The following is a 26,216-nucleotide window of genomic DNA, read 5'->3' on the forward strand; positions in this document are numbered from 1 at the left end:
AAACAGAATGACTGCACTAAAGCCTATTAAACCAAAAAGAAATGAAAAGAATGTAGGTAGAAAATTAATATTAGTAAATGAGAATTAATATTAAGGAAAACTAATAAAAATGGTTTAAAAACTTTGAGTTTTAACGATAAGGACAAAATAAAAAGTAAAGTGAATAGTACCGAGATCACCAAACATAAAGGATAAAATTCAAACAATATCAAACAGTGAATCCAAGAGAGATAATTTAGAAAGAAAATGGGCTTCATTGACAAAATACTAGAATACGATGTTGAACAAAATAACCAAGATCACCAAACATCCTACATCTTGGATTTTAGAATCCCATTAAAAAAGTACCCAATTTCAAACCTTAAACTAAGAAACACATATTGGCTCAACAAAAACAGATTCATTGACTTCTTCCATCTTGGGACCAGCACCGCTGCCACTAGCAGGAGGAACATCTTCATCCATGGTGCCACAGACATCAGGTATGCCAGCCTTGGTGCACCTTGGCAATGATTGGATTGCAGATGCTCTCCAGCTCATCCAGCTTGTCCACAAACTCGTCAGCCTCAGCAAGTTGGTTTTCATCAAGCCATTGAATAGCCTGGTTGGTCTGGTCACTCGCGTCCTTGATCTTCTTGATCGTGTTCATCATGTTGACAGCATAAATCACCAAAGTCTTCCCCATGTTGTAGGCATAATTCTCCAAGGCAATCTTGGCCTCTACCTTCTTCTTGTGCTTCTCATCTTCTGACTTATACTTCTTAGCCTCTTGAACCATCTTCTCTATTTCTTCCTTCGACAATCTTCCATTGTCCTTGGTGATGGTAATCTTGTTCTTCTTCCATGTAGTCCTGTCTATAGCAGAGACGTTGAAGATACCATTGGCATCAATATCAAAGCAGACAGTGATTTGCGGAACACCCCTTGGAGCAAGAGGAATGCCAGAAAGCTCAAATTTTCCCAACAAGTTGTTATCGCGAGTCCATATCCTTTCACCCTCATATACTTGGATCAAGATACCAGGCAGATTGTCTGAGTCGGTAGAGAAGACTTGTTCCTTCTTGGTTGGAACGGTCGTGTTCCTTGGAATCAACACAGTCATCACACCTCCGGCAGTCTCCAAACCAAGGGACAGAGGAGTGACATCCAGAAGCAATAAATCCTTCACCTTCTTGTTACCCTCACCGCTCAAGATGGCAGCCTGCACAGCGGCGCCATAAGCAACAGCCTCATCTGGGTTGATGCTTCTGCACAGCTCTTTGCCCTCGAAGAAGTCCTGCAACAACTGCTGCACCTTTGGAATCCTAGTAGAACCGCCCACTAGCACAACATCGTGGACCGAGCTCTTGTCCATCTTTGCATCTCTCAAACACTTCTCAACGAGCTCCATACACTTTCTGAAAAGATCCATGTTAAGCTCTTCAAACCTAGCACGGGTAATGGTTGAGTAAAAATCGACACCATTGTACAAAGAATCGATCCCAATTGTGGTCTGAGAAGTGGATGAGAGAGTCCTCTTTGCCTTCTCACAAGCAGTTCTCAACCTTCTACGAGCACTTGGGCTGCTGCTGATGTCCTTCTTGTGTTTCCTCTTGAACTCTTGAACAAAATGATTCACCATTCTATTGTCGAAATCTTCTCCTCCCAAGTGGGTGTCTCCGGCAGTTGCCTTCGCTTTAAAAATACCCTCTTCAACTGTGAGCAGGGAGATATCAAAAGTGCCTCCGCCAAGATCGAAAATCAAGACATTCTTCTTGCTAACGCTGGTGACCTTCTTGTCAAGACCATATGCAAAAGCGGCAGCGGAGGGCTCATTCATAATACGCAGAACATTAAGGCCGGCAATGACCCCAGCATCCTTCGTGGCCTGACGCTGAGAATCGTTGAAGTAAGCCGGGACAGTAACAACGGCATTCTTTATAGATGAGCCAAGATAGGCCTCAGCAATCTCACGCATTTTGAAGAGAACCATGGAGGAAATTTCTTCAGCAGTGAACTGCTTCTCTTCGCCCTTGTATGTGACAACAATCATGGGCTTGTCACCGGGGCCGGAAATGACCTTGAAAGGCCAGTGCTTCATGTCACTCTGAACAGAAGGGTCAGAGAATCTCCTACCAATCAACCGCTTGGCATCTGAAAAATTAACCAAGCTCGTTAAAAAAATACTAATTTATTAATAATTCATAACACAGAACAAGCTACAATATCAAGCTAAATCCATTAAAACTTATCAAAAATAAAAGTAACCAAATAGATCATGCCAGACACTAAAAACTCGGAAAGCTTTTTTAAATGGATTTTTATCACAAACGGTCATTGAAATTGATTGAACTTATCAAAATGATCATTGAAATTGAAAATCGATCAATCTAATCCATAAAAACGGGGTCGGAAATCAATGTGATCATTCTGTCACAATTCTGTCAAACTCTGTTATGTGCTGATGTGGCACATAAATGGGTCTCACAAGACTAATTCATATTGCCACATGGATTAGAAATACTTGAAATTATTTTTGAAAAAAATATTTTTGGATAATTAAAAACTTAAAAAAAAAAATAGCCATCTTCTCCCACCCGAGGAAGCTGCACCCCTCCACTTCGGCTCTGAATCAGAAACTATGCCTGATATCCAGAAGCCCCAAAGCCCCTAATATCGCATCCACCACACAATGAAGTGACACATCCCCAGAATTCGAATACAAAATTCAAAAATTAAATAAAAAATGTAATAAAATAAATTAGAAAATGTGAAATTACGGGAAGAAAAAGCAAATTAATGGAGGAATACAGTCATATATATATATATATATATATATATATTTTTAAGTTTTTAATTATATAAATAATTTTTAATTTATTTAAATATTTTAAATCCATAGAGCAATATTTACTTATATTTGTGGGAACCAGTTATGTGCCACAAAGAATTTTTGACGGAATTGTAACGGAATGACCACATTGATTTGTGACACCAATTTTCAGGGATTACATTGATTGATTTTCAATTTCATGGACCATCTTGATAAGGTAGATCAATTTAAGAGACCATTTATGATAAAAACCATTTTTAAAATTTCATCCAACAATTTACAAGAAACTTAAAACCCAAATTATAATTTTGAACAGATTAACTAAAACTCGTGGCCGTGACCACCAATTATAATATTTGATAGTCCATTAATATTAACTAAACAAATCCTGCAAATAAAAATAAAAAATAAATAAACCGATCAATTCGCTATAAAAAGATTCAAGGCACAACAAACCCTGCACAAAATTAACCTGCAAAGTTATTTATCAGACCAAGCCTCAAAAAGATAATTACTTTCAAGGAAATTGAACTCTTTTTCTCAGAAATTCAGGCAATAGAAATCTAAAAACAGCAAAGTTTAAACAACCAGCAAATATTGACAGTAAAATTCATAAAATCAACCATACAAGCAGAGATCAAACAGTACAAGGCAAAAAAACAACATCACATAAAAAAGAAAGTATCTCGATTCTTACCCAGGACGGTGTTGACGGGGTTCATGGCGACCTGGTTCTTGGCCGCATCGCCGATCAACCTCTCCGTATCAGTAAACGCCACGTAAGACGGCGTCGTGCGGTTGCCCAGATCATTAGCGATGATCTCGACGTGGTCGTGTTGCCAAACAGCGACGCACGAGTAACTAGTTCCGAGATCTATACCGATCGCTGGCCCCTCTCCCTTTACCGCCATTGCATCAGCTGAGATTCAATCAATCAAACAAGCAAAGAACCGCAGAGAAAAGTAAAGAGCTTTTGAGATTTTTGGGCGATAGGTAAAGAAAGTTAGCCAGGAAGAAATTCAGTTTGTAAAATATTCCCTCCCTTCTGCATGTGCGTATGAAAGACGCTACGCGCGGCGTGTAGAATTATATTTTCTTTTTACATTTGTTGGCGCATGAAAACATTCTTATAGTTACAATGCGCGAAGCGCACGTACAATGTTTAATTTTAATATTTGTACTTGTCAAGAGACATTCTTTAATTTTAATTTTTTTAGTTGAAAATTTGTATGAACTTTTGCACCGTTAGATTTAAATTAAGACTATGCAAGTCTCTCAACTTGAGAAAATCACATAAAACCTGTTAAACCATTATTTAACTAATAAATTAGTATATGATAAAGAAGTTAATAGAAAGGTAACCTATTGTAAATACAAACAGAATGACTGCACCAAAGCCTATTAAACCAAAAAAAAATGAGGAGAATGTAGGTAGAAAATTAATATTAGTAAATGGGGATTAATATTAAGGAAAACTAATGAAAAAGGCTTGAAAACTTTGAGTTTTAACGATAATGATAAAATAAAGGATAAAGTGAATATTACTAGGATTGACTTCTTGGTGTAAATGTGGTTTTTCGTTAAAGTGAACAGTATTGGGAGATTTTCATTAGAGTTCCCTTAATATTAATGGTCCAAATCTGTAATCCTTATCTTAGATTGCTAAAATGAAACTCAAAATGAACAATGCTAAGTATACATGTGTATGCTATCTTCGCTTGCGAAACTCAAGCAGTTTGCAAAAGCTGAGAAACTCTATACTGAATAGGACTTTGTTTCGGAGACTCTAGGGTTTCAAATATACTTCTTGCAGCGTACATCAAAGAAGACCAAACGAAAGGACTGAAACCTTTCATAGTCGGATGGAGCAAAATATACTTCTTCTGTATTTTCCCTGTGAAACCAACTTCAAAACTGATTGTACAAATTAAAAAATTTCAAACATTCAATTACCCGGAAACCAAAAATGAAAATTTTATTAAATTAAATTAAAATAAATCATTGGCAAAAAGAACATAAAAATGAAAATTTCTACTAAATTAATTAAAATAAACTAATACGCAAGAGGAACAAAGGCAACCTTTTGAATTAATCTAAAGAGATGCAAACTAAAAATACCGGTCTTGCCATCAAACAGTGAATCTAAGAGAGATAATTTAGAAAGAAAATAGGCTTCGTAGGCAAAATACTGGAATACGATGTTGAACAAAATGACCAAGATCACCAAACATCCTACATCCTTCATCGACTTCTTCCATATTGGGACCAGCACCGCTGCCACCAGCAGGAGGAACATCTTCATCCATGGCGCCACCGACATCAGGTTTGCCAGCCCTGCTGCACCTTGGCAATGGTCGAATTGCAGATGCTCTCCAGCTAGTCCTCAAACTCGTAGGCCTCAGCAAGCTGGTTTCCGTCAAGCCATTGGATGGCCTAGTCAATCGCATCCTCAATCTTCTTCTTGTCAGCGGCGTCCAGCTTGGAGGCAATCTTATCATCCTTGATCGTGTTGCTCAAGTCGTAGGCATAATTTTCCAGAGCATTCTTGGCCTCCATTTTCTTCTTGTGCTCCTCATCTTCTGACTTGTACTTCTCAGCTTCTTGAACCATCTTCTCAATTTCTTCCTTCGACAATCTTCCCTTGTCATTGACGATGATAATCTTGTTCTTCTGCCCTATAGCCTTGTCTTCAGCCGAGACGTTCAAGATTTCGTTGGCATCAATATCAAAGCACACATTGATTTGCGGAACACCCCTTGGAGCAGGAGGAATGCCAAAAAGCTTGAATTTTCCCAGCAAGTTGTTATCCTTTCACCCTCATATACTTGGATCAAGATACCAGGCTGATTGTCTGAGTAGGTAGAGAAGACTTGTTCCTTCCGTAAAAACTCAAGTACACTCAAGGTTTACTTTAATTGCATACATTTTCAATGAGAGGCTGCATGTATATATATTCCACTTCAGATTACATCAGGGAATGAAATCCCTATTTACAAGACTATTCAAAATTCAAAACTACAATAGAAAAGATTTAAACTTTGAATACACAGTAAACAAATATTTGAAAGAGTTTGAAACTAATCTAACTCTTGTTGGAAAACTCTTCTACTCGATCACAAACTTCTGAAGACTCGCAGAGACTATGACTTGGTCTGCATCCCCTGCAATGTCACATCCTAATCCCGGCTCCATCGTAGCACGATATTGTCTGCTTTGGGCCCCGACCACGCCCTCACTGTTTTGTTTCTGGGAACTCATGCGAGAACTTTTCAGTGGGTCACCCATCCTAGGATTGCTCTCACTCAAACTCGCTTAACTTCGGAGTTCTGATGGAATCCGAATTTAGTGAGCTCCCAAAATGCCTCGTGCTAAATGGAGGCGGGCATGTACATATAAGGCACATCACCCCCTCTTCGTTGGCCGATGTGGGATGTTACACGCAAGCTGATAGGTGGAGAGACAACTGGAAGCTTGAATACAAGAAGTTTGAACCGTGAAGAAGACAGTCATTTTGTAAACAAATTAGCAATCTGATCTTGAGAACAAATATAATTCACAAGTAACTGACCACAAACCACCTTCTCATGAACATAATGATAATCTACTTCCAAATGGTTTGTTCTGGAATGAAACACAGGGTTCGAAGAGAGTGCAATGGACGAGATATTGTCACACCAAATTGTTGGACGTTGAATATGTAAATGCGGGTCGCAAAAAAGAGACCTGAGCCAAGATAATATAGCAGTGTGTATGCCAGTTGCCTATACTTAGCTTCTGAACTTGATCTAGACACCATTTTTTGTTTTTTAGAGCTCTAGGAGACAAGATTAGAACCCAACTAAATGCAGAAACCACCAGTTGAATGCCATGTGTCAGGATTCCCAGCATAATCAGCATCAGAAAATGACATGAGATATGCAGTATAAAAAAAATCATGGTTTTATATGGCCTTTATATAATGAAGAATCCTCTTGACTGCCATCCAATGTGTATTCTTTGGAGAATGCATGAATTGACATACCTGGTTCACTGCATAAAAAAGATCAGGTCTTGTGATAGTAAGGTATTGAAGTGCACCAACAACACTTCTATACAATTCTGGATTGTCATGCGGCTCACCATCATAAGCATTCAACTTCTGGCCATAAGGAACGGGGGTGGAAATAGGTTTGGCATCCAAGAATTTTGTGTGTTTCAACAAGTCTAGCGCATACTTTGCTTGATTCAAATGCATCTGATCACCTACATATTTAACTTCAACTCCCAAGAAATAATTAAGAGGACCCAAATCTTTCATTGAAAACAAAGTGCCCAACTTCTTGATTAAGCGAGCCATTTGTCTTTGACTATTTCTTGTCAACAATATATCGTCCACTTATATTAAAAAAATCAAGTATATACCTCTGTGATTGTAAACAAATAAGCTATAATCACAAGTAGATGCTTGAAACCCTAATTGGAGCAAAAATTCTGAGAAACGATGAAACCAAGCTCGGGGAGCTTGTTTTAAGCCATATATGCTCCATTGAAATTTGCAAACATAATTAAGGTACTGCTTATCAACAAAACCAGCAGGTTGTCGCATATACACCTCTTCATTCAAAAAACCATGCCAAAATGCATTTTGTACATCCAGTTGTCTGATATGCCACTTTTTTTAAACAACAAGGCTAAGAACAAGTCTGATTGTGCTATGCTTCACCACAGGGCTGAATGTTTCTGTATAATCAATTTCAGGCTTTTGATGGAACCCATTTGCAACTAGCCTCGCCCTATGCCTTTCAACCGAGCCATCTGCAAGTTTTTTAATCTTGAACATCTATTTGTTTGGTAACAAATTCATGCGTGGATGATACGTAACAAGTTTCCAGGTACCACATCGCTGTAATGCGTTGAACTCTTGAACCATGGCATTTCTCCATTCCTGTTGATTAATTGCTTGACTAAAACAAGTTGGTTCAACTGGAAAATGATCAATGTTAACATGCAAAGCATATTTAGGATTACGTTTTTGAATGCCAGATTGGGAACGAGTGGTCATTCTTTGTGGTTGCAATGACTATTGGTGTGAGGAAGGAGCACCGTGATTATCAACTATCACGGTATTATTTATATCAGCAGATAGTACTGCCTCTTGCTCATTTGAAGGGTTGGTAGACCTAGGATTCTCTAAAGGCATGATGGCTGGCGTATTTGAAGGAACATGTAAAGTGGTGGCTGCGGTTTGGTTATTTGAATTAAGATTAGGTATAGTGGATGAGGTAGTATTTGGTTGGGTTAAGGACTCTAGTGGTTGGCTAATAGGCAGCGGATTGGCATTATGTGGTGGAGATAATATTAGAAAAGTAAATAATAATTCAGGAGAAGTAATACTACATGTGTATCCAAGGCTTTCCAATGAAGATGTGAGTTCCTTAAATGGAAAAGTGTTCTCGTTGAATAGGACATGGCGAGACAAGTATATTCGTCTCATAGATAAGTCCAAGCATTTAAACCCTTGATGATTCAGTGAGTAACCTAAAAACACACATGGTTTGGACTTTTGTTGGAGTTTATGTTGTGCATAGGGCATTAACCAAGGATAACACTAATAACCAAACACTTTTAAAGTATCATATTTTGGAGTTTTGTCAAACAACTTTTCATATGGTGACTTATGAGACAAAACACGACTTGGCAACCTATTGATTAAGTAAGTTGCTATTAAACAAGCATCAACCCAGTATTTATTTGGTATATTTGTATGAGAAAGCATGACAATACTAGTCTCAACAATATGACGATGTTTTCTTTCCGTAATACCATTTTGTTTAGGGTGTTTTGGACACGAAAATCTTTGGGAATATCGTGAGTTTTAAGGTAGTTTTGAAAAACATGACTCTTATACTCACCTTCTTCATCACATTGAAGAGTTTTGATTGAACTGTTAAACATATTTTCGACCTGTGCCTTAAATTTCACAAATATTTCAAATACTTCAAATTTATTTTTCATTGGGAAAATCCAAGAATATCTAGAATAATCATCCACAAACAACACGTAATAACGAAAGCCTTCAATTGAAATAACTGGAGAACACCAAACATCTGAATGCAAAAGTTGCAAAGGAAACTGATAGACTAAATGATAAGTTAGTACTTTTTCCTAGTGGACACGACTGACAAAACGTTACATTTGAAGCACCAAGAATTGGTACTTTCTTATTTGAAATAAAAAACTTGACAATAGATGAAGTAGGATGACCAAGGCGTGAATGTTATTTCTGGGCCGAGACTCAAATGCCTACACACACTGAAATAGGGTAATTGAATTGTCCACTGCCACCTGAAAATGGGTATAAGCCATTCTCACATCTCCCATGGAAAAGCATCTTCCGGGTCATGAGGTCCTTGAAAAGAAAAAAAATGAGGAAATATAACTATATAACAATGGTTGTCTAGGGTAAACCTATGCGCATAGATAATGTTTTTGGAGGCAGTGGGGCATCTTAGGATATCTTTTAAATCAAATGAGCAAGAGTTAGTTTGTATTTTATTTGAACCAAATGAGATATATAAATTCCAGAATAATTACCTACACCACCAAAATTCTCTTTATCGTTATACTCATTTGGATTAACCAAATTTTGAATATCTGGAGTGACATGTGCGTTGGCACCAGTATCCAGCAGCCACTGCCCATTGTCCTGACGATTCAGTGTGATTGGAGACATGGCAATAGCAGTGATCCTTTTGGCTGGAATCATTCCTTCATACTCAGAATTCATCATTTGCTAGCAATCTAGGGCAGGATGCCCTTGTTTTCCACAAATTTGGCACGTAAGCCTTTCACCGGAAGCATTAAACCTCTCACCATTGCAGGCAAAGTTGGGCTTGACATTATTGTTGTGGGAACTGAAAGATAGCTGGTTTCCAGCAGTACCTCTACGAGCAGACGGAAACATTCATCGTCCATTTCAACGAAGTCGTCCACCACGACCTCTTGCAGTGCCAAATGCATTCATAAGAGTAGCCTCCACGAGTTGAGCAATTTGCTCAATCTTTCTCCTCTCTGTTGTCAGTAAGAACGCCTCAAGTGTAGGGTACGTGATTTGAAGATCACGTGCCTGAGCATCGTTCACTATCATCTTATAAGCAGGACCCAGATTACTCAAGATAATCTGGACAAGTTCATCATCATCCACAAGTTTTCTAGCTAAGGCAAGGTTATCAGAAATAACATTTATACGATCTAAATAATTAGCAATCGACAAATCAACTTTCTTGGTTTGCAAAAGTTCATTACGAAGAAATAGATACGATTTTGGGGCATAGAGGCATAGCGTTGCTCGAGAGCCTCCCAGGTAGCACGCGAAGTCTTTTTGCTGGCCACGACTGAGAGCACAGATGGCGTGAAAGAGCCATTAATCCAGCTTAGTATCATTTGATCGTGCTGCACCCATATTGTGTACGCAAGGTTAGTGGTTGTACTTCCAAGAAGCTGTTTGGGAGGGCAAACAATGGACGCATCGACATAACCCATCAGGTCACGACTCTTGAGGATTGGTAGAATCTGAGCCAACCACAAAAGGTAGTTGGTACAATACAGCTTAATGTTGACAACTGTAGTCATGGAAGAGAAAAGGTTCTTGGTGGGATTGGAGTTAGTGGTTGTTGTGGTTGCAGCACCGTTGCTATAATAAGTCATAGGAAAAAAAATTCAAGATATGTGTCGTTAGACTACTAGGGCTCTGATACCATGTAAAAACTCAAGTACACTCAAGGTTTACTTCAATTGCATACATTTTCAAGGAGAGGCTGCATGTATTTATATTCCATTTCAGATTACATTAGGGAATGAAATCCCTATTTACAAGACCATTCAAAATTCAAAACTACAACATAAAATATTTAAATTTTGAATATACAGTGAAAGAGTTTGAAACTAATCTAACTCTTGTTAGATAACTATTCTACTCGATCACAAACTCCTGAAGACTCACAGAGACTATGACTTGGTTTAACACCTTCTTGGTTGGAACGGGAGTGTTCAGTCATCACACCTCCGACAGCCTCCAAACCAAGGGACATGAGAGTGAACATCCAGAAGTAATAAATCATTCACCTTCTTGTTACCCTTACCGCTCAAGATAGCAGCCTGCATAGTGGTGCCATAAGCAATAGCCTCGTCTGGGTTGATGCTCTTGATAAAGTTTGTTTGTTTTTTTAGTGTTTTTGGTTGATTGTTTGGATTAGTTTCTTAGGGTTAAAATGGCAGAGAATAGATGAGGCATTTTGGAGTGTGTTTTACGGCTTCAAGGCTGTGCAAAATGCAGCAGCATTGATTTCATTAAGTAAAGGAAAATATAGTAGGGTATAGTGCACTGCCGTGACCCATACTTGTTTTAGGGAGTGATTGACAAGAGACCTAAACAACTATTTTAGCCTTACTACTCTAGATTAAATCTTAGCCCTTCATTTGAGTTTTAAGTGATCTAATCTGGAGTGTACATTTGTCACTCACACACTCACACATACATTTAAACAAAAAAACTAGTTGTTTGAGGTTTTAACCCTTCATTTCTTCTTTCTTCTTCGATCCAGACAACAGCCATGCTCGGGAGCTCCTTGCGACCTTCGATCCCTCGACTCTAGAAGTTGTTTAGCTTCCAACACTCCCTTCTAAATTGCTTATGAGAGTCATTCCAACCAATCCTTTCAGGTAATTGAATCTCTCATTCGGTAATGCTTTTGTGAAAATGTCTGCGATCTGATCCTCTGTGCTGCAATAGATTAGCTTGATTGTGTTATCCTGCAATGCCTCTCTGATGAAATGATATCTTCTTTTGATGTGCTTTGTTCTCTGATTAAATACTGTGTTTTTGGTCATGGCGATTGCAGAGGTGTTGTCACACATAAGTGGTGTGGCATCAACCTGCAATTCCTCAAAGTCTTTAAGCATAAACCTTAGCCAAATAGTTTGAGCTGTAGCTTTTGATGCACTCACATACTTTGCCTCGACTATGGCAGTGCAACACTTTGTTGCTTCACAGAGACCCACGAGAAAACCCCTAAACCAAAATTGAAAGCATAACCCGATGTGCTTCTGCTATCATCTTCACTGCCACCCCAGTCACTGTAACAAAATCCAATTAAGATAGTTGACTTCCCTATTTCATACTTGATCTCATAATCAAATGTTCATTGCACATATCTTTGAACTCTCTTTGTTGTCCCTATGTGTATCTTGCTAGAATTCTGCATAAACCTGGAAAGTAGGCTTGTTGAGAACATTAGATCTGGCCTTGTTGCAGTTAGGTACAATAGATCGCCAACAATTCTTTTGTAGAGACTAGCATCTGAAGGTTCACTTCCACCATCCCTATTAAGCTTTTCATTTGCAATTAGGGGTGTAAAGACTGGTTTACATCCCTTTAATCCAAACTTTTCAAGCAAAGTTTCAGCATACTTCCTTTGATGAATGAAGATGCTACTTGCTTATTGAATTACCCCACTGCCAAGAAAATAATGCAAGAGGCCTAGGTCAGTCATTTCGTACCTCTTCATCATATTTTCCTTGAACTCTTCAATCATTGCAGCATCATTTTCAATGTAGACAATATCATCCACATAGATTGAGACAATGAGTGTCTTGTTGTTGCTTTCTGTCTTGGTGTAGAGTGTAGCTTCACTAGGAATTTTCTGAAATCTGAAATCTTTTCTCAGTGAAATAGGAATCAATCTTGCTGTACCAAGCTCTTAGAGCTTGCTTGCTTTAGGCCATAGAGAGTCTTCCTTAGTTTGTACACCTTATCTGGAAACTCTTGATTTGTGAACCTTTGAGGTTGTTTTATGGTGTCTAACCTTGTTACTGGAGCAAAGGTTTCATTGAAGTCTATACCAGGCTTCTGTGAGTGGCCTTTAACTACCAATCTGGCCTTGTTCTTTTGCACAGAACCATCTAGGTTGAGCTTCACTTTGTACACACATTTCACACCAATCACATGTTTGTCACTTGGTCGATTTACAAGTTCCCAAGTGTCATTCTTCTCAATCATTTCAAGTTCTTCCTTCATTGCTTTCTTCCAAACTTTGTCTTTCTCAGCTTCATCATATGCTTCTGGTTCCACTACACAGTAGTTACATATAACATAGATCTCATCCAAGCTTCTCAACCTCACTGGAGTTGAACTTGGAGTTGTTATCTGTGATTGACTCGGTTGTGGACTCATGCTTGCTTGTTGTGGAGTCCCTTGTATGTCACCATTCTCTATGACTTCTTCTTGAACTGAGGTCTCCATATGCTCCATTGTTTTGCCTTTTGTCGAGGTCAAGTTGTAGAGAGACAATGTCATTCTCTACTACCTTTATTTCCCAGTTCGATGTTGAGTCTTCATCAACGATAACATTCCTTGATAGAATTATCTTCTGAGTTGACAAATTGTAAACTCTGTACCCTTTCTTACTGGTTTCATTACCTACAAAAACACCCTTGTTACTTGATTTCTCCAATTTCTGCCTTAGTTGTTGAGGGATGTAGGTGTAGCACATTGAGCCAAACACTCTCAGATGATCCATAGAAGGCTTCCTTCCATTGAACACTTCAAATGGTGTCTTCTTATCCAGTGTTTTAGTAGGGCACCTATTCAATAGGTACACTAAGGTGTTTACAGCTTCACCCTAAAATGTTTAGGGCATGTTCTTCTCATGCATCATAGACTTAGCCATTTCAACTATTGTCCTATTTCTGCAATCCCATTCTATTATGGTGAATATGCCACATTGAGCTGCTTCTCCAACCCCACATCTTCACATAATACATTAAACGCTTGTGAGGTGTACTCACCTTCCATATCACTTCTCAGTCTTTTGATTTGATATCCAATTTGAAATTCCACCATTGCCTTAAACATCTTGAATATTGTGAATACCTTAGACTTGAACCTTATAAAATACACCCAACACATTCGTGAATAGTCATCAATGAAGGTTAAGAAATACCTATTTCCACTGATTGTTGTTGTTTGCATTGGTCCACACACATCCGTGTTAATCAATTCAAGTGGCTTTGTTGCCCTCTCAGCCTTTCCAGCTTCAAATGGATCTTTGTGATGTTTGCCAAACACACACCTTTCACAAGTTTCATTGCATTGATCCATTTTTGGTATCTTTTGCACTATTTCATGCATTTGCAAATTTTGTAAGCTTGTCATGTTTAAATGATCAAGCCTCTTGTGCCATAGCTTCGTACAACCTGTCACACTTGCTTTCCTTGCCACTTCCTCTAGGTACTTCAGCATAAGTGGGAAATTTCTGTTTTTCACTTCCACTCTAGTCACTAGGTTTGATAAGGACCTGTCATCATAGATCTCGACCACAGTTCCCCCAAAGAGTAGGAAATGGCCATGCTCTATCATTTAACCCACACTAAGTAGATTCTCATCCAATCCAGGCACTAGCATCACTTCCCTTATGCATCTTCTTTCTTTCTTGGTGTTAATGACCAGAGTTCCTCTTCCAATGGCTTTGACAATGTTTCCATCCCCCATTTTCACTTTTCCAGTGAAGTTTGTATCAATATGAATAAGTAATGACTCATGTGCAGTCACATGGTTGTTGTAGCCACTGTCAATGTACCACACTTCATTGTTTTTCTCCATTTTTGCACTGAACACATTTGCTTATTCTTCTACTTGATTTGCACAGTTCACTTATTGTACATTCTTTAATATGCAATCCTACATGATGTGCCCGAACCTGTTGCATTTGTGGCACCTGGGCTTGTCCTTGAACCAGCATTCTCCAAGATGGAATTTGTCATAGTGCTTGCATTGCTGCTTGGTTCTTGGACCTTCATTTAAGTAGCTGCCTTGGTTAGGTCTAGAGTTTTGATACCCATTTCTTTCCCATTTCTTGTTCTTGTGCTTCCACTGTGGTTTTTGTTACTTGCACTAACTTGACTACTAGATCCAACATTGTGTGATTGAAAAGCTTTCTCAGGTGAAAAATCAGCATGCCTCTCAAGCCTTTGGTCAAAAGCTCTTAAAGATGCCATCACATCTTGCACACTAAGAGTTTCAGTGTCTTTGGTTTCTTCAATGACACTCACTATTAAATCATAAGGTTTAGTCAAACTAATTAACAATGTATAGATAATTCTTTCATTAGGCAGTTCCTCACCATATGTTTTCATTTTGTTTACAACATCAAATAGCCTAGTAAATTAGTCTTTTAACAGCTCATTCTCCCTCATTCTTTTATACTCGAAATCTCTTCTAAGGGATTGGAGTTTTACCTTTCTGACTTTGGTGTCTCCTATGTACTCTTGTTGTAAAACTTCCCAAGTTCCCTTTGCACTCTCTTTATTTGCTATCCTCGAGAAAATGGTGTTTGAGACAGCACCTTGGATGATTCCAAGTGCTCTAAAATCCTCTATCCGGTTTTGGTTCAGTGTTTGGAGTTGTGTTTCTGTGAGGTCCTTCTCTAGAGCATCGATCTCCATCTCAGGTAGTTCATACCCGTATTGAACCATATTCCATATATCATAGGACTTGAAAATGGTTGTCATTATTATTCTCCAAAAATCATAGTTCTTCTCATCAAATACTAGAGCTTTTAGCTCACTGCTACTGCTGGATCCCTTCATTTGCAGGGTTGTTTGTTGGTTGTTGTTGTTGAGGACACTACGTAGGTGCTCCCAAAGATCTCAACTTGCACATATTACACCCAGAAAGTTGTAAGATCAAAAACTAAACTTTGAGGCCATGATAAAGTTTGTTTGTTTTTTGGGTGTTTTTGGTTGATTGTTTGGATTAGTTTCTTAGGGTTAAAATGGCAGAGAATGAAGATGACCTTTTGGAGTGTGTTTTACGGCTTCAAGGTTGTGCAAAATGCAGTAGCACTGATTTCATTAAGTAAGGGAAAATGTTGTAGTGGATGGTGCATTGCCATGATCCATACTTGTTTTAGAGAGTGATTGACAACAGACCTAAACAACTATTTTAGCCTTACTACTCCAGATTAAATCATAGCCCTTCATTTGGGTTTTAAGTGATCTAATCTGGAGTGTACACTTGTCGCTCACACATACATTTAAACAAAAAAATAACCTTTGGAGGTTTTAACCCTTCATTTATTCTTTCTTCTTCAATGCAGATAACAGCCATGCTCGGGAGCTCCTTGCTGCCTTCGATCCCTCGACTCCAGGAGCTGTTTAGCTTCCAACAGCTCTTGCATAGCTCTTTGCCATAGAAGAAGTCCTGCAACAACTGCTGCACCTTCAGAATCCTAATAGAACCGCCCACTAGCAAAACATCATGGACCGAGCTCTTGTCCATCTTTGTATCTCTCAAACACTTCTCAACCGGCCCCATACACTTTCTGAAAAGATCCATGTTAAGCTCTTCAAACCTAGGACGGGTAATGGTTGAGTAGAAATCAACACCCTCGTACAAAGAATCAATCTCAATTGTGGTCTGAGCAGTGGAGGAGAGAGTCCTTTTTGCCCTCTCACAAGCAATTCTCAACCGCCTACGAGCACTTGGGCTGCTGCTGATAACCTTCTTGTGCTTCCTCTTGACCTCTTGAACAAAGTGATTCATCATTCTGTTGTTGAAATCTTCTCCTCCAAAGTGGGTGTCTCCGGCGGTTGCCTTCACTTCAAAGACCCTTTTTTCAATTGTGAGCAGTGAGACATCAAAAGTGCCTCCGCCAAGATCGAAAATCAAGACATTCTTCTCGCCAACGCTGGTGACCTTCTTGTCAAGATCGTATGCAAAAGCGGCAGCGGTGGGCTCATTCATAATGCACGGAACATTAAGGCCGTCAATGACCCCAGCATCCTTTGTGGCCTGACGCTGAGAATCGTTGAAGTAAGCCGGGACAGCAACAACGACATTCTTTTCTTTATAGATGAGCCAAGATAGGCCTCGGCAATCTCACGCATCTTGACGAGAACCATGGAGGAAATTTCTTCAGCAGTGAACTGCTTCTCTTCGCCCTTGTATGTGACAACAATCGTGGGCTTGTCACCGGAGCCGGAAATGACCTTGAAGGGCCAGTGCTTCATGTCACTCTGAACAGAAGGGTCAAAGAATCTCCTACCAATCAACTAGTTGGCATCTGAAAAATTAACCAAGCTCGTTTAAAAATACTAATTTATTAATAATTCATAACACAAAACAAGCTACAATATCAAGCTAAATCCATTAAAACTTATCAAAAATAAAAGTAACCAAACAGATCATGCTACAAACACTAAAAACTCGGATAGCTTTTTTAAAATTTCATCCAACAATTAACAAGAAACTTAAAACCCAAATTATAATTTTGAACAGATTAACTAAAACTCATAGCCTTGACCACCAATTATAATATTTGATAGTCCATAAATATTAACTAAACAAATCCTGCAAATAAAAAAATAAAAAATAAAATGATCAATTCGCTATAACAAAAATTCAAGGAACAACAAAACCCTGCACAAGATTAACCTGCATAGTAATTTATCACACCAAACCTCAAAAAGATAATTACTTTCAAGGGAATTGAACTCTTTTTCTCAGAAATTCAGGTAATAGAAATCTAAAAACAGCAAAATTTAAACAACCAGCAAATATTGACAGTAAAATTCATAAAATCAGCAATACAAGCACATATCAAACAGTACAAGGCAAAAAAAAAAAACAACATCACATAAAAAAATTTCGCAAGAAAAAGAAAGTATCTCGATTCTTATCCAGGACGGTGTTGACGGGGTTCATGGCGACCTGGTCCTTGGCCACATTGCCGATCAACCTCTCCGTATCAGTAAACGCCACGTAAGACGGCGTCGTGTGGTTGCCATGATCATTAGCGATGATCTCGACGCGGTCGTGTTGACAAACACCGACGCACGAGTAAGTAGTTCCGAGATCTATACCGATCGCTGGCCCTTCTCCTTTTCCCTCCATTGCAACCGCTGAGATTCAATCAATCAAACAAGCAAAGAACCGCAAAGAAAAGTAAAGAGCATTTGAGATTTTTGGGCGTAGGGTATTGGGAGCGAGAGTAGTGAACGTTGGTATAGTCAATTTACGATTTTTAGTGGGAGGGTGTAGGGGTGGGCAAACGGGTCCTGGACTCGCGGGTCGGGGCGGGTCTTTGCGGTTCGGGGCGGGTACGGGGCGGGTCTTTGCGGTTCGGGGCAGGTACGGGGCGGGTCTAAGAATTACAAATACACAACAGGGCAGGGCGGGCCGGTTCCAGATAAATAACGGGGCGGGCCGGTTCTAAAGATTGTAGAAAACGGGCCCCCGGCCCGGACCGTTGGTCTACTGTGATTACGGTCTCTTTTATTATTAGAATTCGACCCTCACTGTCACTCACCCTTTTATTATCAGGATTCAGACCTAATTCGATCTCTCCGCCTCCATCGATCTCTCCGCTCTCCCGATCTCTCTCGATCTCATCCCTCTCGATCTCCTCTCTCTCGATCTCTTCCCTCTCGATCTCCTTCTTCTCGATCTCTCTCTCTCTCAGTCTTTCTTTCTCTCTCTCTCTCCCATCTCACCTACCCTAAACCTTCACAAGCAGCCGTAAACCAGGCATATACCTAGCTCACCCGCCGTAAACCATCTGCGCCAGCCACAAAGCATCACCAGCTGCGACTTTGTCTCTGATCTGTTTAAATTTTCAGGTAACTATTTAAATTTTCAGGGTTCCAAACGCCGTTGTCTCTGATCTGTGTGTGAGTGGGTTGATGTTTTCTCTATTGTTTTCGGCAAAGATGATCTGGTTTCTCTATTTTTAGTATAATAAAGAGTTCTAGCTCCAATCTATGGTTATTGATATGTTTCTCTTAAAGCTTCCTCATTTTATTATCCTTCTCGGATTCTCGATCGTTAAAAAGTTCACTGCTTTTTGGCGTTTTTGGAGCTCCGGTAGTCTGATAGATGACTCTCTGGTTTCCATTTCCGACTTCATTTGGTTCCGATTGTTTTGTAGTCGTCTTCTTTCCTGTTAATTTTAATTTTTTATATTTGGAGCTGAGTAGTGGTTTCGGATGAGTTATCGAATTAAAATTTTTCTGTAAGTGGTTTTAGAGCGATGGCGGGTTTGCGGGTTGTTGCATGCGTTTGTTGTTGGTTTGGAAGTTTTAGCTATTGATGGTGAGGTTTAGAAATTTCCAAACTTGTTGGACCTACTTTCTATTTTCTTCTCATACTTTTCTGCTCTTGGTTTTGTGATTTGTTTAAAAAAAAAAATAGAAAGATATTTGGCCCCAGCAGGTTTTGTATGACTTTTGACTCTGTTTGGCTGCTCAGAAAATATGTTTGTGTAACTTTGAATGCTGAGAAAATGTTGGTAATCAAGCGTTAACTGTGTGTATGGGTTGAGTATAAACGTTAGTAGAAAATATTTATAAACTGAACAAGAATGCAAATTTATGTAAGATGTTCATTATAGCCAGTCTAGAAGCTATTATATATTAAATAAGCTGCTTATGATGTTTCGCTTGATGAAAATTCTGCAGGATCATATTGTACCGGTTGTATCCTCGATTTTCTTACGCAGGCTGCTTCTTCCTGGGGTTCATCATAATATTGCTTTGCGCTCAACCTTGCTGGATTATAACAGGCACTGGAGTGATTCAGATTTCCATTCTCTAACCGCCGATATGTTGAAGAAGGAAATTCTTTCCCTGATTGAACATGAGGTTTGCGTTGGAGTTTTTATTGTTTCTCTCTCACACACTCATATGACACCGTGGAGGGGATAGGAATGACCTGGGGTTGCTAGCTAACAGATAACCAATGTATGTTGTCTATTGTTTTAGGGTGTTAGTGATAATTCAACGTCAATATTGTGCTGTTGGAAAAAATTCTGTTCTCCCTACTTCCAAAATTGGTGCAAGAGCAATGCACTATGTGGCTTGCTTTTGGATTCCTACAGGGGTAGTTTTGGATTGATCAGAAAGAACTCAGTATCTCTTTTTCGTTGTTCGGAGAATATTGAGCGGCTTATTAATGGTATCTCAGGTATTGTTGCTTTAGCTGAACCTTTCCATTTTTTTGTTTTAGGACCAATTATTTCTTATTTTTAATGCTTGTCCCTTTTATTTTGGAATTCTCACATTCATATTTGATAGGTACTTCTGGTGATCTCATCCATCTTGTTACCATGGAGGCGGGTTTAATTCTTCAATTAGAGGTGCTCGTTAAAATGCTTAGATGTGTTGTTAATGTCAGCCAACAATTGGGAAAAACAGCTTCTGCTATATTTTATGAATCATTAGTTAGTGCACCACTCGTTATCTCAGCTGAGGAAATTACTCATCGCCTTTTGAAGAATTTAGAATCTGGATATGGTTCAACGGTAGCAATGCTTCATGTATCAGAGCATGGACCTGATGTTGCTTTGGAGAGAAACCTGGCTGATAAAAAAAAATTGAGGAAATTTTCTATTGGCATGCTGTTATCTCTTCATGCCTTGCACATGAATCGTACTGTTATTTCTTTCTAATGCAGTGTCACTGTGATTGTGCAGTTGCAAATTGCAATCTGTGCAGTTTGCAAACTGTGCAGTGCAGTTAAAAAAAAAAAAAAAAAAAAGGGTACCCGTGGACCCGGCCCGAACCGGCCCGTTTTAACCGGGCCGGGTAATGTCCGGTTCCTATACAAGAAAATCCAATCCCCGCCCCGTCCCGGCCCGTTTCGGGTAATGTCAGGTTCCTACAAACTTAGGTTCGGCCCGGCTCGGCCCGGCCCGTGCCCAGCCCTAGGAGGGTGTCCAAATGTTCGATTTGACTACGGCCGTTGGATTTGATTGTTGTGGACGGTGGCGATTGGATATTTCTCGCGGGGTTGGTTTTCCTTATTTTTTTATTGACTCTTCGGGTCTACTTCCATGGTCGTCGCAAATTCGTCTTTTTGTCATTTTCATTGAACGGTGACGTTTTGCATTTGGGCTAGGACTTGACTTTTGGGCTTTCGAAAGGCTTTGGATCCACTGCGGTCCATATGGTGTGTGTGCAAAACATGATGAGTCGGTTTAGAAGTTGGTGAGCAAGGAAAAACTTTGGGCCATATTCCCCCCAAGAATTTAAGCCTTGGGTTAAGTATTTGGGCCCACTCGCTTACCCTACGTGACAAAGTTGTAGCCGTTGGGTCCCCGCGTTGACACATTTTCCGATCACTAGTTTTGAGCCCAATGGCTATTTCCTTGATCCAACGGCTGGCATAATTGGGTCGTTGGTTTATCCAATGATTCAGAACGAAATTTTTTTTCTTTTACAATTACATTAAATTGGACGGTTAAGATGAAATATGAGCAAACTTAAGGTAAAAAAGATCCGACAGCCTAAAATTAAGCCTAACAGCTAAATCAATTAAAAAATATTTTTAAATCAAATTTCACCTAAAAACTTAAAAATACCTATGTATTTATTTAAACATTCACACAAAATTAGGATGATCTATATAATGTGTAGAAATAGTTTTTCATATGTGTATGAACTTGTGTTTAAGAATGGCGTGGGTTGCCACTTAGTAGTTATTATGGTTTAGTGGTATTCCTTTTCACTTGTAAGTGAGAGGTCTTAAGTTCGATTCTCACCAAAGACAAATTTAAACTACATTATTATGGCTGAACCATTGTGAGGCTAAGCCCACTTCTCCACCCTTAAGGTAAATAATATCATTTGTTAAAAGAAAAAAATGAATGGAGTGGGTTGTGTGATTTTTCATTGTTTATCATAATTTTAATATTTTTTTAGGTTACAATATTCATAAAAATTAATTAGGATAATCTATATAAATTTTTCTTTAAAAAATTACCGAGAAAAAAAAAAGTAGACTAATCATTATTTGATATTTGGGGCTTACCTTTTAAACCAATCTGCAATATTAGTCACTTTCCTCTGCAATATTAGTCACTTTCCTCTGTCAATTGCCCAAATAAGTAAAAATGGGTACATTTTAGGTGCAAACACAAGTATCACTTTTGGCACAATTAGCATCCCCTCTATCTCTGTGTTTGCAACCTTGCCTTGCCTGCAATCAATCAAAACATATGCAAGCAAGAAAGGCCATGAGATTACAAACAGGTTACAAGTGTAATTTACATATACTAGTGAAAAGGGTAACTCTCATTCACTTTTCACCAACACGGTATAAGTGATAGATTCACAAATATAATCTTCTAGGCTTAAGAAATAAAATAAATCAAGTAGAAGCCAAAATATAAAACAGACATGCTTAGTCGAAGAGAGTAGGGATATTTTCTGATGACATGATCACCGTCGGAACTTCTCGAACAGCCATTGATTCCTGTTCATATCCAAATCGCCCGATTAATCTCTACGTCAGCCATCAAAAACTTGTAATTCATTTATAAATCATCTGTTAATGATGATTAACAAGAAAGGTCTAACCATGATTTTCTTTAGCAGTTCGTATTTATGATCGAATTCACCTTCTTGCCCTGCAACCACCCGAAATACTCAAAGGTCAATAATTTGTTGGAAAATACATGTCTACTAATTGAAATCATAATACCTATTTCTTACCTTCTTTAATACCCTAATCCATTTAAGTCATTTGGATCATACAGAGTCAAACAAAAATTTTTGGCACAAAGAATCAAATCTAGATCTATCAATTGTATCAAATCCAAACATAGCATGACAAGAAGTAACCATATAGATATGTATGAAGTATGATCTCCATGATGTATCTCATGTTGAAGTCATTCTTATATACATAACTTGATCAACAATTATTTTGGCTAGAACTTTCCGATATGGATCTTTAAGTGACTTCGATAAATATCTCTTTTTATTGAATAATTACTAGAATGTGATGAATTTCTTATTACATATGAACACAAATATCATACTACATTGTGAAGCTTTGAGGTGAAATTAGTGTTCATATCTTAGCATAAGATAGCTATGATGAGATTGAAGAATTATTTGTATACTACATTGTAAAGCTTTGTAACATTTAACATGCGGTATCTATACAAAATAAAAAATAAATAAATGGTGACGAAAGAGAAGCAGAGGGAGAGAGAGGAGAGGAGGAGAGACAGGTGGGCCATCCTCCTTTCTTTTTTTTAACGGAAGAGTTGAACCAAGTGGACCCTACTTTTACTTTATTAGCAGGTTAACCGATTTTGTAGCTTTTCAACCTTCATCTATTTTCACAACCGGTTATATTGCATGGAAGATTATTTATTTATTCTATTTTATTTTTATATTAAACCACAATCTTTAAGCGGGAAAAGCTAAATAACGTGAGAAGATCAAGGTTGGGATTTGTCTGCATGTTCATCTCAGATTTCTCAAATCCCTCTCCTTCTGACAAAACACGTATTATATTACAATGATAAGCAAAATAATTATACTAAAAGCAATAAAATTACAACACCCCATGTAATTTTAATGTGTATAAAGTGGGAGAAAGAGTCGACAGCAAGTGAACAAGTAATGGGTGCAAAAGCTGCATGGCTGAAGGCTACAAGCTTACCTTTGCATTTGCATAACTGTTACAGCGAGTACTAGTTGCTTTTTCTGCATGAAAATGAGTAAAAGAAATATTCTGCAAAGATTGATTAGACAGGGGAATTAGATTCCTACACCACCAACCTTAAAATTTTACTAATTTCCTAAATCTGTCACATGCTTTCGTGCTAACTGCTATAGATGATGATTAATAAAAGTCAATGAGGTCTGATTGGTATGTTGCACGCACAAAAGCAAAATACAAAACAAAAATATGCAATAATTACTAAATAAATAAAACAGGTTCTCTTTGAACTTTTTTTCTCCATATACAGTATGGAAGTTGGTGCAAATTTGAAGTCCGGCGATCGTTTTAACATAAGTTAAAGGGTATTTAGATAGGTATCCATCAATTTATCCTCTGAAGTTATAAGGATTGGCTAATTTTCCCCTTCAACTTTAATTTTGGCCAATTTCCTTCATCAACTTTCATAATTGGTCCATTTCCCCCCTCAACTTTAATTTTGGCCAATTTCCACCCTCAACTCTCATAATTAGTTAATTTGCACCCTACTGTTAATTTTTTTTATTTTTCATCTATTTATTCGTTAAGTAGGTATCCGCATGATTGCATTTGAAGGGCAAAAAAAGTCAATTTTCACCCTCCTGTCATTTTTTTTTTTCAATTTGCACCCTATTGTCATTTTCCATTGAGTAGGTTTCCCTACACCTTACCAGAGGTAGACGAGGCCGAGGGAGGAGGCGACAGGGTGTGGGCAGTTGCAAACTGCAAAAGCAGCATATCAAATGGATTGGGCTGCAAACAATGGAGGAGGGAGGGCTCGGCTTGGAGAAAAGGAAGAAGAAGAGAAAGTACGAAGAAAAGGAAGAAGATAGAATGTGTAGGGAAAATGACTTTTTTGCCCATCAAAAGCAGTCATGTGGATACCTACTTAACGGAAGAATAGATGAAATTTTTTTTAAAAATTAACAGTAGGGTGCAAATTGACTAATTATGAGAGTTGAGAGGGGAAATTAGCCAAAATTAAAGTTGAGGGGGGAAATTGGCCAATCCTTATAAGTTCAGGGGGTAAATTGATGAATACCTCATTTAGATATGCATTCAAATTGTTGTTGTGACAATCCATCAACAAGTTTCATCAGTTAAAGCTTGATTTGTGACTGGTTTGGGGCTCTAAATTTGTGACAATCCATCAACAAGTTTCAGTAGCTATGCATTCCAACTAAATAAATTTCCTTTTTATGATATGAGTCAGCCTCTTTTTATGAAGTTATTGCAATACTTTTTAGATACCCATTGAGAACCTTGAGTTGTTTAGAATTTAAATCTAGTAACTTATTGCACAATGATTAGAGTGCAAGATTTATGAGGAAGTGTTTGTTTCAGTTTTTTATTTACATCGATTTGACTTCAATTGCGAGCAAAAAAACTTTTGTATTGTATTATGACACTTGGAGCACCAGACCATGTTCCCGATACATATAAAAAATTTCTCTTGGATTAGATCAATACAATATCATGAAATGGGACCGGAAATGAAGGCCCTCTTTTTTAACAGTGCAATTAAAATAGAAATTTATGACTTGATGAATATGACAATTTCATATATATATATATATATATATATGTGTGTGTGTGTGTGTGTGTGTGTGTGTGAGTGTGTGTGTGTGTGTGGATGAATTTGTGACAGATCTTAGACAATGAACGTAGGTTTGAAAGGTATCTTTCAGGGGTCAATTTTTGTAGCCGTGTAAACAAAGGAAAAGAAGCTGTTATACCTCAATTAGTTTTCTTTCATGTTACTCTCTTTTATGATACCCCATTTCCCCAACATTCTATTCAGATTAAAACTATAGTAATTAGTACTTGGAATATATGTCCCCCTTAACCTTTAGCAAAAGTAATCACTTTATATTGAGCTCCAATTAGGAAAGCCTTAAGACTAGCGAGGGACGACTAGGTTGTCAACCCTGTGGGTACAAGAAAAGGATGCTCATGTTCTCATACATAATACACTACACATACTACACATCAGAGGCGGCGATAAGGGGGGAGTAAAATGTGCAATCGCACCGGACCTCCAAATTTGAAGGGTCCCCAAATTTGAAGGGCCCCCAAAAAATTTTGGGTATCTTATATTTATTTTTTGAACAAATGATTATTTATACTAAGGGGGTGACAAGTGAGCTAAACCTTACAATGGACTAGCAATAATGTGGTTAAAATTCGCTTTTGGCGAGAATCAAACTTAAGATTTCTTACTTACAAGTGAAGATAAATACTACTAGACCGTAGTTTTAAGTAGCGGTATCTTATATTTATATGTAATAATGTTATGTATTAAAAAAATTACATTTATTAGCTCTTTAAAACCTCATAGTGCACTTCTTATAAGTGTAAATTTTTTTTTCTTTCTAAATATAAAAATTTGGGGTGCACATAAGAGATGAGAAGTGTCAATAACACCTTAAAAATGATTTTCTTTTCATTTTATTATATAATAATGCTATAAATTTAAGTGAAACTTAAAGTTAGAGTTTTTGAAGTTTTGTTTTTTTTTTTGGTTCTTATTTGGTTGCCTAAGATTGAACTGCTTTTGTGCATTTATTGAAGGTTATGTTTGTAACTCTTTTTACTTATTATTTAATGACATTTGTAAACTTACAATTAGTGAGTCATAAAGTTTGTTTTGATTTAAGTTATTACTTTCTAGTACCAATATATTGTCCTAAAAAGGAGCTATTTTATAAATTTCGCACAGAGCCCTCGAAATCTCAGAAACGGCCCTACTACACATGTTTTGAAAAGGGTACTTCGTTTCAAACTTATGACCCTCCTTTCTCATTTTTGTACATCCGTTCCGATACTATGTCAAGCTCATGTGCGTATAACTTATTTTTGCAAAACTGGCTTACACGCCCT

At 38.1% G+C, this 26,216-nt stretch overlaps 1 protein-coding gene, 1 long non-coding RNA gene and 2 pseudogenes across 2 annotated transcripts; 1 reads left to right on the forward strand and 3 right to left on the reverse strand.

Annotated features, from left to right (window-relative positions):
- Positions 1–234: 234 nt before the first annotated feature.
- LOC114826105 (heat shock cognate 70 kDa protein 2-like) lies at positions 235–3,865 on the reverse strand (annotated as a pseudogene).
- Positions 3,866–4,539: 674 nt separating this feature from the next.
- Positions 4,540–17,408, reverse strand: LOC103417759 (heat shock 70 kDa protein 4-like; annotated as a pseudogene).
- LOC139197801 (heat shock cognate 70 kDa protein-like) lies at positions 16,615–17,741 on the reverse strand. Its single transcript, XM_070825774.1, has 3 exons — positions 17,535–17,741; positions 16,732–16,864; positions 16,615–16,646 (listed from the first exon to the last, which is right to left on the reverse strand). The coding sequence occupies exons 1-3, from the start codon at positions 17,739–17,741 to the stop codon at positions 16,615–16,617; spliced, it is 372 nt and encodes a 123-aa protein (XP_070681875.1).
- Positions 17,742–18,150: 409 nt separating this feature from the next.
- LOC114826106 (uncharacterized) lies at positions 18,151–19,822 on the forward strand. Its single transcript, XR_011582877.1, has 3 exons — positions 18,151–18,466; positions 19,304–19,486; positions 19,607–19,822. It is a non-coding gene; the product is annotated as an uncharacterized lncRNA (long non-coding RNA).
- Positions 19,823–26,216: the final 6,394 nt, after the last annotated feature.

This window comes from Malus domestica, chromosome 07 (assembly GCF_042453785.1).
Source record: "Malus domestica chromosome 07, GDT2T_hap1".
Taxonomy (NCBI): Eukaryota; Viridiplantae; Streptophyta; class Magnoliopsida; order Rosales; family Rosaceae; genus Malus; species Malus domestica.

What these genes read in the sequence shown, in the direction of transcription:
- LOC139197801 (XM_070825774.1), bottom strand. Translation starts at nt 17,741, where the DNA reads ATGGAGGGAAAAGGAGAAGGGCCAGCGATCGGTATAGATCTCGGAACT. An exon ending in CCATGAACCCCGTCAACACC is followed by an intron (nt 16,865 to 17,534) that starts GTCCTGGATAAG and finishes CCTTCTGTTCAG; the next exon opens with AGTGACATGAAGCACTGGCC. An exon ending in CATGGTTCTCGTCAAGATGC is followed by an intron (nt 16,647 to 16,731) that starts GTGAGATTGCCG and finishes AACGATTCTCAG; the next exon opens with CGTCAGGCCACAAAGGATGC.